This window comes from Heteronotia binoei, chromosome 2 (assembly GCF_032191835.1).
Source record: "Heteronotia binoei isolate CCM8104 ecotype False Entrance Well chromosome 2, APGP_CSIRO_Hbin_v1, whole genome shotgun sequence".
Taxonomy (NCBI): domain Eukaryota; kingdom Metazoa; phylum Chordata; class Lepidosauria; order Squamata; family Gekkonidae; genus Heteronotia; species Heteronotia binoei.
In genome coordinates, this window is record NC_083224.1 from 197,964,803 (window position 1) to 197,981,454 (window position 16,652).

At 47.5% G+C, this 16,652-nt stretch overlaps 1 protein-coding gene and 1 long non-coding RNA gene across 2 annotated transcripts in view; both read right to left on the reverse strand.

Annotated features, from left to right (window-relative positions):
- UPF1 (UPF1 RNA helicase and ATPase) overlaps nt 1-12,452 on the reverse strand; it is a 71,959-nt gene extending 59,507 nt beyond the window's left edge. Inside the window, 3 exon segments of the mRNA XM_060232825.1 lie at nt 1,539-1,656; nt 1,658-1,693; nt 12,182-12,452. Of these exon segments, the coding sequence (XP_060088808.1) occupies nt 1,539-1,656; nt 1,658-1,693; nt 12,182-12,442 (415 nt within the window). The 5' untranslated portion in view covers nt 12,443-12,452.
- A 1,451-nt stretch (nt 12,453-13,903) lies between these two features.
- Nucleotides 13,904-14,613, reverse strand: LOC132567748 (uncharacterized). The gene is made up of 2 exons (XR_009555117.1): nt 14,414-14,613; nt 13,904-14,268 (listed from the first exon to the last, which is right to left on the reverse strand). It is a non-coding gene; the product is annotated as an uncharacterized LOC132567748 (long non-coding RNA).
- Between the last annotated feature and the right edge of the window lie 2,039 nt (nt 14,614-16,652).

Sequence of the window (16,652 nt, forward strand, 5' to 3'; positions counted from 1 at the left end):
CAATAAAGGCCGCCATCAGTAGTCGCTGGTGGCGAGTGCCAGTTCAGAATGACATGAGATGCTGCCGAAAGCAGATGCTAGGTCAGGGATGGTCAAACTGTGGCTCTTTCAAGCATACTGTGTGGCTCTCAAAGCCCCCACCGGTCAGCTTGGAGAAGACATCTCTCTCTTTAATACGAACCCCAGAGAGCACTGAGGTCGGCAGGGAAAGACCTGTTTGACTATCCCAGGGCCGAAGGAAGCAAGACTGCAGAGTACCCGCCAACCCGGGCCTTCTCTGTTGTGGCCCCACACCTGTGGAACCAGCTCCCAGAGGAAGTACGGGCCCTGCGGGACTTTGATCGTTTCCGCAGGGCCTGCAAGACCTTCCTCTTTAGTGAAGCCTTCACCGACTAAACACTGAGAGACTGCTTAAATGAGTTTGTTATCTGTCAGAATAGCACCAAGATGTTAATTTTATTGTTTTACTGTTTTTTAGAATTTTAATCAATTTTTATCTACTGTTAAAGTATTGTATCATTTGTTATATTGATTTAATGTTGTTAGTCCCCTGAGCCTGCCTCGGCGGGGAGGGCGGGATATAAATAAAAGGTATTATTATTATTATTCTTTTAAATCACTTCTTCAGCAGCTTGGAGAATGCTGCTTTTTTTTTTAAAGAGACAATATCAACTTTATCTTTATCTGTGGAAAAAATACAGTTACATTTACAAGATGATCAGACAACCAACAGTTCCTGTCTGGGATACTAGCATGGTGGGTACGAGAAGCAAAACAAAGGAATACATAAAGTCCATATGGGCAACACTGCAATAAGATAGATCCAAGCGGGCAGCCGTGTTGGTCTGAAGCAGTTGAACAAAGCAGGAGTCAAGTTGCACCTATTAAGACCAACCAATTTTGATTTAGAACATCAGCTTTCGTGTGCTTTTGAGCACACTTCATCAGACGAGAGGATCCAGCACAGTGAGCAAAGCCATGCATAGCTGAGCAGAGCCGTACAGAGCTGGTAGGCAGTGGCCCAGAAATGCAACATGGTACAGATTGAAGGAACCAATGACAGTGAAGTAAAATTATCTGGTAGGCAGTGGTTTAGAATGTAAAACGGTACAATGACAGAACAGTAAAATTAACAAATTGAGCAAACCTTTGATCTGAGTAGCATGAGCATGCGAAATAAGAGTTCGAGTCACTCTAAAATCTAATGCTAATAAATAGCATCGATAACTTCCAATTGTGAAAAACATTGACTATGAGAGGCGAGATACTCCATGTATGGAGACCAGACTCTCAGAAAGGTCGGCGAGAATGCATTTAAAGTTAAAGTTGCTTTCTTCCTACCTCTCCCTCCCCCAGATCTTTTCCTTCCTTCCAGCTCTCAAACATCAGATGTTCATGTCTTGCGACTCTCAAACATCCGATGTTTATTCTCTGCGGCTCTTACGTTAAGCAAGTTTGGACAACCCCCTGCCCTAGGTCACACAGAGAGACGCCACGCTGGAGCTTCAGCCCCATCTCCGCCCTCCAGCGATGTCTGCTCCCGCTCACCCTGCAGGCGTGCACAGGAAGGTCTTTGGTATAATACGTGTCTTCCTCGTCTTCCTCAAAATTGAGCTCTGCCAAGAGCTGGCTGGTCTTCTGCACGTTGTCATCCAGCAGCGCCATTTTGGAGAATGCCATCAGGCCCGTTGACCTAAGAACACAAGAGATGATGCGCTTTATTTCGTTCTGTTGTTCTATTGTTTTGGTTTTTATTGCATTGTTTTAAATGTAAATTGTAGGTTTTTATTGTTTCAATTTGTGTTGTAATGCGCCCTGAGCCCGTTACTGGGAAAAAGGTGGAATATAAGCCTACTAAATAAATAACAAGCCATTTTGGGTCAGAGCAATAGCAAATCCAGTCCGACACTCTTGTGTCCCTACAGTGGCCAAAAAACCCAGGCGCCATCAGGAGGTCCACCAGTGGGGCCAGGACACTAGAAGCCCTCCCACTATGCCCCCCCAAGCACCAAGAATACAGAGCATCACTGCCCCAGATAGAGAGTTCCAACAATACGCTGTGGCTAATAGCCACTGATGGAACCTCTACTCCAGATGCTTATCCAATCCCCTCTTGAAGCTGTCTACGTCTGTAGCTGCCGCCACCTTCCTGTGGCAGTGAATTCCACGTGCAAAATCACCCTTTGGGTGAAGTGCTTCCTTTTATCCGTTCTAACCCCGACTGTTTCAGCAATTTCATTGAATGTACACAAGCTGTATTGTGAGAAAGAGAGAAAAGTAATTCTTTCTCTACCTTCTCTATCCCATGCATAATCTTGTAAACCTCTACCATGTCACCCCTCCTCAGTCGACCGTTTCTCAAAGAAGAATATTTTTGGTTTGTTTGGGATGCACCGGTAAGTGGCAGTGCCCAGACAACACACGGGAGTCCCTTTATTAGATTTCACTTATTAAAAACAGGCAACCAGCACTGATCCAACCCATATAATGCAGCTGCTGCAAGGAGAATTTAGAGTTGTTTTTCAATGGTACATGGACAAAGGAAACCTGGCAAGGACAGCCGCAAGACCATTCCGCACAGCAAATAAACAGTCTCTCCTGGCCTGTCTGACCACATAGGCTCATGTTCATTATTTATGGCCTAAACATCCCACAGATTCTCTATCAAGGGTTTCTTGCTCCATCACTTAGAGATGATCATTTTTGCACCACAGGCCGTTTTGCCAGCATGCACCCATAACCTTAAATACTGCAATGCCCAAGACACACCTGCGTGGCTTCCCAGACGCCTTCTTCCTTCCCACCCTCTGAAAAACAGCAGGAGATGTTGAAAGGATACCATGCCTAGGAGTCCTCTGCCTACTGGCACTGTTGCCCTACCCTTCCCTTGCTCGGCCCCCCAGTCTCCAACCAGACCTTTTAGAGCAGGGATGTCAAACATGCAGCCCCCGGAAGGGCTCCTATCAGGCCGCAGAGCAACCGGCTCTTATCTGCTTACTTCTCCCTCTCTCTTGCTTCCTTCTGCATCTCAACCTGCTTTGCAAGGCTCGCTCGATCGCACAGCAGAGCTACAGAGCAAAGCCTCAGTTATCTCCACTGATTGAGGCTCCTTCCCCATATGTTCCCCAGAGAGTACTTAGATCGGGATCACAAAATCTATTAGCAATCCCCGGGCCCGAAGGAGGCCCGATTGAAATCAACTAGAGACAGGGCCTTTTCAAACGTAGCCCCCTGCTGGTGGAACCAACTGCCAGATGAAGCAAGGGCCTTGCGGAACCTTGTGCAGTTCCGCAAGGCCTTGCAAGACTGTCCTCCTCTGGCAGGCATTCAATTGACTTGGCACCGGTACTTAAGAGAAGTGGAAGAAGGCCGTCGCCACCTAGAATAGCACTAACTCAATATTCTGTTTTTTCTGTTTTAACTGTTTTAATCATTGTGTGTGTGTTGTGTGTGTGTATATATATATATATTTATTTATTTTATTACTGAATGTGTAATTTGAATACTTATTAATTTAATTGATTTGTGGGAATTTGATGTTGTGAGCTGCCCTGAGCCTGCTTCGGCAGGGAGGGCGGGATATAAATCAAATAAATAAATTCCCCTCCTGGTCCCCTTGGGAGGGAGGGAAAGAGCCAGAGCTCCCTTTGCCCAGTTTCCTGGATCCCCATGGGAGAAATACAAAGAAAGCACCTTTAAGACCAACAAGCGTGAATGTTTTAAGCCTGTTTTATTTTAAGTTTTTTTTTTTTTTAAAGTCTTTAGTCATGTTTATCTGTGTCCTTTAAAAAGTTTACATCTCTGCTACCTTATCTCTAAATAACACACACCAGCCGGCCCGACACGACATCAGCCCGACAAAAGTCTCATTTGCGTCAGAACCGGCCCCCATAACAAATGAGTTCGACACCCCTTGTTTTAGAGCAATCACCAGCCTAGGTCCCTCTCCTTGCTTCTGTTGTTCTTCATCATGCCAAGATAAAGGCTAGCTAGGCAATCCAAAGTTAAAGGCAACCGGAGCGCTGGGAACATCAGAGGTTTGAGATGAATCGTTCAATCTGCATGCAGGAACTGGAGCCCTGGAGCCCGCTAAACAAACACAGTGGGGCCTTCCTCGTGGCCGAGGCTACGATCCTTTGCAGCAAATTATTTCCAATGATGGCTAGATCTTCCACTGAGCAAGAGCAGAAGATCGTCCTTCTACCACTTACTGACCTCAGTTCCACCATTCACTCCCCAGAGGCCACTCTCTTTTGATTCGGGATTCAAAACCAGAAGGAATCACACCTTAATGCAAAGCCTCAGCCTCTGAACCTACCTTTTGCCTTGGCAACTCGGCATTTACAGGCAGACTATGATTTAGTTCCCCTCCTATTAACTTGCCTCAATCAGAACCAACCTTGCATTACTGCACAGAAGACAGCAGCCGGATGAAGGCTACAACTCAACTCAAAGCAACTCCATTCTCCCAAGGAATCGAACTTCTAGACAGCAAGCCCCATGGGCATCTCATAACACACAACACACAGAACGCTGCACCAACAATGCACAACAGCCGGGGAGCAACAGAAGAAAAAAAGCCAATTAAATTCGTTCCATCTTACCAGCTGCTCAGCTTTCCTCCAAGACTACAGAATTGGTTTTTTTTTATATGAGTGAATTAAGTTCACCTGTTTCCAGAAAAATGGCAGGAGAAAGTTGGCTGAGGTTCCCCTGACTCAACACCATCACTTGAGCGAACACTGGGTAAAAGGAAAAGAAACTGGAAGCAGCTTGTCTCTTGGGGAATTTGCCTAATACACAAAGAGGTCTTTTGCTTCAACTTCCAGTATAGGTATCTTCCAAGGTAACATGCAGCACTTGCAAGCAAAGCCGTTTGCTCCTGGTCAGCTGCAAAAAAGGTCACAAACAACTCCTACAACAACTACTCCAAAGACAGCAAATGAGATTACCATCTTTAGGGTGCCTTGCTGTTGTCAGGAAAATACATTCTCTGGAAATGTCCATTAAACCAGAACCAGATAAATATATATTTTTTAATACCACCATGCAGCACAAACTTTCAGAGTCCCCGATGGCATCGCTAGGTTGCCTGCCCTTGCAAGATCACAGGGAACAGAGACGCCTGCGAGCCAACAACTACCTACAATCCCATTTACAGCACTCCCAAACACATGGGGACCGCACCGTGAAGGAACATAATACAATCAAAAGTAGGTAAAGGTAGTCCCCTGTGCAAGCACCAGTTGTTTCCAACTCTGGGGTGACATCGCATCATGACTTTTTCATGGCAGACTTTTAAAGGGGTGGTTTGCCACTGCCTTCTCCAGTCATCTACACGTCCTCCCCCCCAGCAAGCTGGGTACTCAATTTGCCAACCTTGGAAGGAAGGAAGGCTGAGTCAACCTGGAGCCGGCTACCTAAACCCAGCTTTCGCCGGGATCGAACTCAGGTCGTGAGCAGAAGGCTCTGACTGCAATACTGCAGCTTTACCACTCTGCGCCACGGGGCTCTTAATAATACAATCATGGCCAGCCCTAATAAAATGTGCCCATTGCCTGTGCATAAATGGCAAGATTTCATTCTGGTGTCTGCAGCCATGCCATACAGCTGGCCTACCAACAAAGCGGAGAATCGCAAACATTTATGTGGGCTTGTATCCCACCGTTTAGCCTGGCTGCAAACACGGTGTTTGAAAAATTATTATTTCGATACCATTTTACTGTTTGAACATACCGAGTTTAGTATTTAATGATGTAAGAGGCCCTGTGCCCTGAGCTGTCACGAGAAAGACGGGAACATAAATATTTAATTAATTCAATTTAACACTCGTGAGGTCCTCCCACACGGAAGGGGCAACAAAAGTACATGGGTTAAGTAACAGCAGAATAACAAGAGCAAACCGTGCAATTTTATACACTTCCTACAGCAACACAGTTTAGCACTCTATTTTGCAAGAGAACCTGCAACCAAGACTGCTGGCTGTTGCTAGTGGATTGCAGCTCACTCGTGAATGCAGCTGTTTGGGGGGGGGGGGCTTAACTTTCTGCCTCCATGGAACTAAAGAAAGAATACACAACCCCACATCCTGGCCAGGAGTTTTGTAAAGGGGAGAAGCGACTCACAACCAGGGGCCATTTTGTAGAAAAATAGGTGGCGGAGCTTATTAGCATAACTCATTAGCATATGCCACCACCACCACCCCGCCAGCCAAAAGCAACCTGGCGCAAGGAAGGAGAGCCCCGGGCAGGTGAGGCCTGCTTGAGCAGGCCTCACTTACCTGGGGCTCTCCTTTCTCCAGTCAAAAGGCCAGCAAGCCATTCCCTTTCCAAAATCACATAAGAAATGGAGAAAGGGTGGGGTGGGCTTCTCCCGGGGTTAATGAGGGCTGCTGGGGGCGTGGCCAAGCTCCTGGTGGCTGGCTGGCTGCCCGCTCTCCTAATCCAGGGATTGTTATGCAGCTGCACCTCCTATTCAATGGACAAGGTAGGTGGTGGGGAGGAGGAGGAGGGGGAACCCTCAGAAAGGTTCAGAAGCTGTGCTCCTGTGGGATCCTGCTGAATTCAAAGCCTGCTCACAATACAGATGCTGAAGCCTGGGGCAAGGTAACTCTCTGAAAGAGGCACATTCTACCTCTGTAGCATTGGCAGCATTAAAAAAAAAAAGTCACTTCTCTGATGGGAGTTTTCCCTGCAGATGGACAGCACTGAATTTCTGGCTTTCCCTAGCGGTGAATATTTGGCAGTGTTTCCCGCAGCCGGAACGAGAGTTTCAAACTCTTCTAAGTCCCAAAGGATAATTTATTTATTTTTTATTGCATTTCTATCCCACCCTCCCTTGCAAGCAGGTTCAGGGCGGGTTACAACCAGGTAAAACGATTAAAACACATCAAAACAATCTAATTTAAAATCTCGTCACACAACACAACTCCCAAGATGGCGAACAATCGGGCAATCCCGGGTGTGCCAGTATATACGCCCAGATGGGTCAGGAAGTTAGGGGAGTGGGCATTGACGTCAAATTGCCGACAAACGAAAGCAGAATTCCTTGTGAAAATAAGCCCAGAGCAATAACGTACATGTCTTTCAGAAAGAAAATTCTGGTGGTGTAAGGAAGGATGCCAAATTATGCGGTCCAGGGCTTCTGTATTAAAACAGTTACGTGCCCACCTTATGTCATGGAAATATGCAAAAAAGTCTGTTCTACAACACATTTGCAGCCAGCAGGTGAGGAAGGTGAAGCCGGACAAGGGCACGAGCACAAAGCCCTTGTAAACATGCACAGCCAGACAAAGCCCATAACAAGTGACGTGATGGCGCACTACCATCGCAACCAAAAACAAAACTGAACCACAGTGTGCCCAAGAAACAAGGTAACCAGGGGATGTTCCCAGTGTTGACATGAGCGGAAATCCTGCTGTTATCATGAGAAAACTCACACCTGTGCAAAGTCCTTAAAGGACACACTTCTAGCAGAGTATGCAACTCTGGGCACCGCTTGCTGCCACTTGTTTTCACAGTGAGCATTGATTCAACTTCTCAGCGCGTGGAAGGGACGCCCAGGAACCTCTACTGCTGCAAGGCAGTTCCATAAAACAAACTGGGTGCCCTTCCTTTTCAGACTCTAGGAATCTGTGAGCTCAAGTAGCCTTCCTCACGCATGCACATGTGTGAGTGCACACCCTGCTTCCAGCAACAGCCAGAGACTAAACTACTGGATCCCTCAACAGCCAAGCAGCCCTTCCGTGGTTAGGCAGGAAACTGTTCCCTTAGTGAGGTGATCCAGGAAGTGCCTCGATATAGACATCTTTATATGTTCTTCATTCAACTTCTCCAGGAGATTGCTTTAGCCACAGGCTTGCAAAATGCCATGTTACACTTCCCTTGGTATGTCTCATCATCCATCAGCCAGTACTATTAAAACACACATGCAAGTATTCCTTTGCCCAGTCCCTAAAACACAGCTACAAAAAAAACACACCCTACGGTTGTAAGCAGGTACTGGAGTGGAGTTTCCTACTGTACGAGCTGCCACAGAGAGAGAGCCAGTTTGGTGTAGTGGTTAAGTGTGCGGACTCTTATCTGGGAGAACCGGGTTTGATTCCCCACTCCTCCACTTGCACCTGCTAGCATGGCCTTGGGTCAGCCATAGCTCTGGCAGAGGTTGTCCTTGAAAGGGCAGCTGCTGTGAGAGCCCTCTCCAGCCCCGCCCACCTCACAGGGTGTCTGTTGTGGGGGAGGAAGGGAGAGGAGATTGTAGGCTGCTCTGAGACTCTGTCCTTGAAAGGGCAGCTTCAGGGAGAGCTCTCTCAGCCCCACCTGCCTCACAGGGTGTCTGTTCCGGGGGAGGAAAAGAAAGGAGATTGTAGGCCGCTCTGAACCGCTGTCCTTGAAAGGGCAGCTGCTGTGAGAGCCCTCTCAGCCCCACCCGCCTCACAGGGTGTCTGTTGTGGGGAGGAAGGTAAAGGAGATTGTGAGCCGCTCTGAGACTCTTTGGAGTGGAGGGCGGGATATAAATCCAATATCTTCTTCTTCTTCATCTTCACAGGTGAGTAGGCAGGGATGCCTTTGTAAATGACTCACATTATATATATGTACCTATGCACCCCAAACTCCCATCCCAAAGGAATCCCCCCCCCACTTTTACCCAAAGTTAAACAATTATTCTTGTTCTCACCCCCAAATCCTATTTCTTCATTTCCCCCTAATTTCAGGCGCTTTTAGCCAAGACTTCCCCAGATCTCCCCCCCCCCTTTCAAAAAGAGAGCTTCACTAACAAAAGATTCTACATATTGGCCCCTGCTCAGCAAAATGCAGCTGTGACTAAAACAGGTTCTCTAATTTATCACATATAACTTTACCTCTCCCCAATACTTCTCCCCCACCAAAAAATAGTTTTGTCTAGAAAAAGCTACATCCATGAAACTCTGCCATTTCTTCACCACATTATATGCTGTTTAGATTAAGAGTCAAAGAGTGTTGTCTCTATAACAAAGACCCCCTTCCATATTTTAATAGATACCAGCCCAATTCAATTAAGCATAGCCATGTATAAACATTTGCTCTTGTTTTTATGGCCTATTATATTTCTGTTCCCATACACACAAAGTACAAACAATTACAGTTTCAAAGGGGTAGCTTTATTAGTTGGTCCCAGCAAAACATAAAGTCTTGAGCTACTTAAAGAGCAACTTGGTACTGTAACATAAGTTCCCATGCCTTGTCAGATACATGAAGCACTACCACAATGCCATGAAATACTAGAAATACGAAACGCACCCTCCATCTCCTTTCCCCTCCCCTCCAACTGCCTTTACAAGTTACACGCACTGTCCACTTCAACTAAACGTGGCTGTGATGAAAGAATACCTCTTATTTTTATTCTTCCAGAAATGCAAAAGCTAACCCTGCCAAACTACTTTTCTTCCTCACCCCATTTAATTGCAAACATGAGTAAAGAAAGTCGTATCTAAAACAGACCAGCAAAAATCTTGTCGCGCACGGTTCACGTATAAACTGAAACGTGGATGACGGAACTCAGATTAAAAGCCTTAACTGCAATTGTTCCTTAAAGCACAACTGGTCTTAGACAAACAAGAGAACTCCCCTCATAAGAGACTGCTCTTTCCACTGTACGCTTCCAGATAAACCACACTGTAAGCCTAGACTGGTAACTTCCATTGCAACATATTGGAAAAAGTGCACGCATACATGAAAGCTCAGACCTTGCAAAAAACTTTGTTGGTCTTAAAGGTGCCACCTGCCTCAAACTTTGTTCACATAACCACAGTACGGTGTGCTGCTTACAAAGGGCGAACCAGGCTTTGGACCCACATTCAGCCTCCCTGTGTAACCCTGACCTCCCTCACAGGGCTGTTGCGAGTGCAAAGTCAAGGTGAGGAAAACTACCGTGGCCACTGTGAGCTCCTGGGCAGGATAAAGGCAGCTGGAAGGACGCAGGCAGGTAAACAGAAGAAACAAAAGGTATAAGCACCTACCAACCTCCTCTCCAGTGTTCCCTCTAAGCTGAATTAGTGTGAGCTAGCTCACAGATTTGTGCCTCAGCTCAGGAAGGATGACCCTAGAGCACAATAATTTTTGCAGCAGCTCGCAACTTTCATGCCCGTAGCTCACAAAGTAGAATTTTTGCTCACGAGACTCTGCAACTTAGAGGGAGTATTGCTTCTCTCCTACCACAAGTTCTGCACCTCAGCCTCAACTCAGCCAAGCGTTGACAAAGTCTTTTTGCCTGCTTTGTTATAGGCTGGGTTTTAGACCTCTGCAGTGTCAAACACGCTCCCTGTATAACTTTCTCCCCGCCCACGCAAATGAAACAGAGGATCCTGTTAGACTTCGTCTGCATGTGCACACCCACAAACCCAGAGTGTCTAATAGAGCCCCCACCATCCCGTTCCACCCCCCCCCCCCCGAAGTGCTTAGAGCCATACTGCTGGTGCTTGGAGGATTGAAATTGTTTGTTACTCTCTGTCTCCGATAATGCAAAAATCTGCACCTTAACCTCTTTGGCACTGTGAACTTCTTTTCCAGAGAAGAGTCTATGTGTGGGAGGTGGCTAAAGTTGCCAATCCTCAGATGGGGGCAGGGGATCCCCCAGAGGCCCCCCCCCCCTGTTTCAGGGTCATCAGAAAGCGAGAGTAGAGGGAGGGAAGTGTCAGTTGGGCACTCCATTATTCCTTATGGAGATTGATTCCCATAGGGTATAACGGAGAACTGATCCACGGGTATCTGGGGCTGGGGGGGACTGCTTTTTGAGGTAGAGACAACAAATTTGCAGCTTAGCATCCAATGCCTCTCTTCGAAACACCCTCCAAGTTTCAAAACGATTGGACCAAGGGACCAATTCTATGAGTTCCAAAAGGTGCCCCTATCCTTCATTATTCCAGTGGAAGGAAGGCATTTAAAAGGTGCGCGGTCCCTTTAAACGTGATGGCCAGAACTCCCTTTGGAGTTCAATTATGCTTGTTACAACCTGGCTCCACCCCAAGTGTCTCCTGGCTCCACCCTCAAAGTCCCCAGATATTTCTTGAATTGGACTTGGCAACCCAAGTGGTGGATGATTCATTAAAGCAGGGGTGCCCAAACTGCGGCTCAGGAGTCACATGTTTGTGTGGCTCTCAAGGCTCCCACTGCCCCATCGGCTGGCTTGGAGAATGCCAGTTTAAAGTTAAAGTTGCTTTCTTTCTACCTCTCCATCCCTCCCCCATGTATTTGCTTTCCTTCCTTCTCTCAGACATCTGACAGACTGAAGAACAGAGATGACAGACAGATAAGACAAACAGACAGACAGCTCCAGTGTCTCCCGGCTCCTCCCCCAAAGCCCCCAGATATTTCTTGAATTGGACTTGGCAACCCGAGTGGTGGCTGATCCATTAAAGCAGGGGTGCTCGGAACCCACACATGGCCCTTTCACACATATTTGTGTGGCTCTTAAAGCTCCTAACGCCCCATCAGCTGGCTTGGAGAATGTATTTAAAGTTGAAGTTGCTTTCTTTCTACCTCTCCATCCCTCCCCCATGCATTTGTTTTCCTTCATTCTCTCAGACATCTGATAGATAGACTAGATAGATACATGATTGACGATGATGACAGATGACAGACAGACACCTCCAATGTCTGCTGGCTCCTCCCCCAAAGTCCCCAGATATTTCTTGAACTGGACTTGGCAACCCGAGCGGTGGCTGATCCATTAAAGCAGGGGTGCCCAAACCGTGGCTCGGAACCCACATATGGCCCTTTCACACATACCTGTGTGGCTCTCAAGGCTCCCCCCATCAGCTGGCTTGGAGAATGCCAGTTTAAAGTGAAAGCTGCTTTCTTTCTGCCTCTCCATCCCTCCCCCATGCATTTGCTTCCTTTCCTTCCGGCTCTCAAACATCTGCCGTTCGTGTCCTGCGACTCTCAAACATCTGCCGTTTATTCTTCGTGGCTCTTACAGTAAGTCTGGCCACCCCTGGATTAAAACAAACGACTTAAGGAGATGAGATAGGTCGATATAGTGCTGTACCCGGGCCTCGCTGCCCCGCAAGCGGGGGGACAAGCTGTCACAACTAGAACTCAGAGCCCAATAATACTAATAATAAAGCAGGCAGCACACAGGTCTTGAGTCAACTGGCTAACTGGCCACCCCCGGCCCTGCTCCCTTCCTTCCTTCCGCCCCTCACCTGGGCTTCGAGCTGCCCGGCAGCGAGGGCTGAAGGCGGGCCCACTCCTCCTCCTCCTCCTCCGGGCGCCGCGGGGTTTCCCTGGGCGACGGCGCCTCCTCCTCCTCCGCCTCCCCCGGGCGGCGTCTGGGTCTGACTGGGCAAAGTGAAGTCGGTGAACTCGAACTCAGAGCCCTGCGTGTCGGCGCCCAGCAGCTCGGCCTCCTCGGTGTCCAGGAAGGTCAGCGTCTGCGAGCTGGGCCCGTACGCCTCCACGCTCATGATGGCGGCGGGTCGCTTCCTCGGTCGGCTCCTTTTTCCCTTTCCCCCCCTCACGGAAACGGCCTCCTCGACGACGACAACGACGACGACTAGGCCGCGCGCCGCTACTGCGCCTGCGCGGATTCCGAGGAGGGGGGGGAACCGCCGACCAGCCCGGCTGTAACGAACCAAGCGCTCCCGCCCCCTTCCGCCTCCTCTCGTCCAATCAGGCCTCGGCCTCGCGCCGATCGAGGCGGCGCGAGGACTCTTCGTGCGCACGCGTAACAAAGCGCTCTTCTCAACGGCCGGGGAAGGAGGGGGAGTGACAACATACGCGGCAGAATCCGATGGAAGTGCGCGCGCACGCGCGCTAAACAGTGCTGAGAGGAGAAAGAATAGAGGGGGGTGTGGTTGTGTGGGAGGGGGGGGAGAACGGGACTGTTCCAGTTGAACCAATCAGAATGGGGGAGGAGGGACTTTTTTTAGGACGTAAACGAATCAGAGCGGAACTAGTAGTGAAAAGGGGAGGGGCGCGGCAGAATCGATAGCAGAGGGAAAGGTAGCCAATCGTAATTGAGTTCGTGCGCACTCGCAGTGAAACAGCGAACGGCAGCGTGGGTGAGTTCTGAGAAGACAGAATAGACGGGGAAGACGAGGTGGGAAATAAGCCAATCACAATGAAGAAGGGGGGGGGGAGGGAAATTTTTTAGAATAGCCAATCAAGATGAAGATGTGGATTACAGGCGGGAAAAGAGGAAGAAAAGCCGAGCAGTTCGCATGCGCAGTGGAAAGTCCGGGAAGGAGCCGAACTGTGTGGACGTTCTGTGGAGCTGCTCGTTAGGTTACTGCGCAGCCTCAGTAGCAGCTCTCCTGTCAGTGACGCCCCACCTGCTATTAACCCTGCTTCACCTGTTGTTCTATTGGTGAAAGTGGCAGGCTAGGACCTGGGAGACGCGAGTTCGAATCCCCTCTCTAGGGTTGCCAGGTCCAATTCAAGAAATACCTGGGGACTTTAGGAGTGGGGCCAGGAGATTTCAGGGGTGGGGCCAGTAATAAGGTTGTAACGAGCATAACTGAATTCCAAAGGGAGTGTTGGCCATTACATTTAAAGGGACCTCACATCTTTTAAATGCTTTCCCTCCATGGGAAATAATGAAGGATGGGGGAACCTTTTGGGGGGGCTCATAGAATTGGGTCCCCTTCTCCGATCTTTCTGAAACTTGGAGGGTGTTTTGAAGAAAGGTACTGGATGCTATGCTGGAAATTTGGTGGCTCTACCTCAAAAAACAGACCCCCCTTCCAGAGCCGCAGATACCCACAGATCAATTCACCATTATACCTTGTGGGAATCGGTCTCCATATGGAATAATGGAGTGCCCAGCAGACATTTCCCTCCCCCCCACTTTCTGATGACCCTGGCCTCCAAACCGGGGGATCCCCTGCCCCCACCTGGGGATTAATTACAAACAACAAACTGTGATGTAAATAGGCTGCCATACTTTTTAATATAATTACTTATTGATATACATACTTTTAAAATATAAAACTGCTTATAGATTGACAAATGTCTTAGATACAAAAATCCACAATAGCAACCATAAAAGACATTCAAACCAATTGCAACAGAACCCATAGTGATTTTTAAGTGGTACAACATGCAAGTAACTAGTTACAATAAACGCGTTTCGTATTACACTTCATCAGTATTACAAAAAGTCCTTGTCTTGTGTTGTATACGATAAAGGAGTAAGCCAGCTTCCTTCGCTCAAAGCAAGTGCAAAAATCTTCCAGTTTATTGCTGGCCCAAACACTTCCCATACAGGCACTGAGGCTTCCTGTAGAACCACCTTAAAAACACAAATAACAAAATACTAATAAAGGTTGTTATTGGAGTATTACGGTGCATTTTTGAGACCCAGGGATGAAATCATAACTTAATCTCCAAATTATTCAATTTCACCATTACAGGGAACATATACTCTTAAAACTCACCCATAGTTGCAATGTGCTTATCTGTAAGGAGCAAGCCTATTCATCCGGTTCCAGCCTTCAATTTAATATTGGTCTAATGCTCTCAAATTGTAAGCTATGCAAGCAATGAGATAATTCTGTATAAATTTATTGAGAAAGCCATTCTTCGAATTGAGAAGGAACAAAGTCTTCGCTTCTTTTTGCTGGCCAACGAACTCTGCAAAACTACCAACTACTGGTCCTTCTTAAGAGAATGTTCCCCACAATTAAATGCAGCCTTATTGTAACTACAAGTAACTAGTTACAATAAACCTGTTTATTGCAACTAGTTACTTGTATGTTGTACCACTTAAAAATCACTATGGGCTCCGTTGCAATTGGTTTGAATGTCTTTTATGATCGCTGTTGTGGATTTTTGTATGTAAGACATTTGTCATCTGCTTGGGAAGCAGAAGGTCCCAGGTTCAATCCCTGGCATCTCCACTAAAAAAGGGTCCAGGCAAATAGGTGTGAAAATCCTCAGCTTGAGACCCTGGAGAGCCATGAATGGGGTTGCGGCTCAGTGGCAGAGCATCTGCTTGGGAAGCAGAAGGTCCCAGGTTCAATCCCCGGCATCTCCAAAAAAGGGTCCAGGCAAATAGGTGTGAAAATCCTCAGCTTGAGACCCTGGAGAGCCGCTGCCAGTCTGAGTAGACAATACTGACTTTGATGGACCCAGGGTCTGATTCAGTATAAGGCAGCTTCATATGTTCATATGTTCATATAAGCGGTTTTATATTTAAAAAGTATGTATATCAATGAGGAATTATATAAAAAAAGTATGGTCGCCTATTCACATCACAGTTTGTTGTTTGTTTTTTGTAATTTATCTCCTCCGTTATCTAGGGTTGCCAATCCCCAGGTGGGGGCAGGGGATCCCCCGGTTTGGAGGCCCTCCTCCCGCTTCAGGGTCCTCAGAAAGCGGGGGGAGGGGAGGGAAATGTCTTCTGGGAACTCTATTATTCCCTAGGGAGATTTATTCCCATAGAAAATCATGGAGAATTGATCCGCAGGTATCTGGGGCTCTGGGGGGCTGTTTTTTGGGGTAGAGGCACCGAATTTTCAGTATAACATCTAGTGCCCCTCCCCAAAATACCCCCCAAGTTTCAAAAAGATTGGACCAGGGGGTCCAATTCTGTGGGCCCCCAAAGAAGGTGCCCCTATCCATTATTTCGTATGGAAGGAAGGCATTGAAAAGGTGTGCCGTCCCTTTAAATGTGATGGCCAGAACTCCCTTTAGAGTTCAATTATGCTTGTCACAACCTTGATCTTGGCTCCACCCCCAAAGTCCCCAGATATTTCTTGAATTGGACTTGGCAACCCTACCATGATCCCATTGTTGATTATTGCTTCTCCTTAGTGTTGGGGATTGTGGCATCACAAAACTATAAAGTTAAAGAATTATATTAATAAGATGTTCAGGATGCGTATTGACCGTTGGGTAGTGTTGCCAAGTCCAATTCAAGAAATATCTGGGGGCTTTGGGGGTGGAGCCAGGAGACTTTGGGGGTAGAGCCAGGAGACATTAGGGGTGGAGCAAAGATCAAGGCTGTGACAAGCATAATTGAACTCCAAAGGGAGTTCTGGCCATCACATTTAAAGGGACGGCACACCTTTTCAATGCCTTCCTTCCATAGGAAATCATGAAGCATAGGGGCACCTTCGTTTGGGGTTCATAGAATTGGATCCCCTGCTCCAATCTTTTTGAAACTTGGGGGGTATTTTGGGGAGAGGCACTAGATGCTATACTGAAAATTTGGTGCCTCTACCCCAAAAAACAGCCCTCCCAGAGCCCCAGATACCCGCAGATCAATTCTCCATGATTTTCTATGGGAATAAATCTCCATAGGGAATAACAGAGTTCCCAGCAGACATTTCCCTCCCCTCCCCCTGCTTTCTTACGACCCTGAAGCGGGGGGAGGGCCTCCAAACCGGGGGATCCCCTGCCCGCACCTGGGGATTGGCAACCCTACCATTGAGTCGACTCATAATAGAACTAACTGTGAAAAGAAGAAAATAAAGGAATAAATTTTTCATGCCAACTGGTTCAGTATCTAACATGGATCACGTATAAATTGTTAGGTTGCCTTAGGGAGAAAGTAAAGAAAAAAATCAGTTGATTAACATGATATTATGAAGTATGGCAAATAAGCTGGCAACCTTGATTGAGGTTTGTGCACCTTTGGGGCCATGAGACTGTAGGGCCAACTGTAGGGCACAG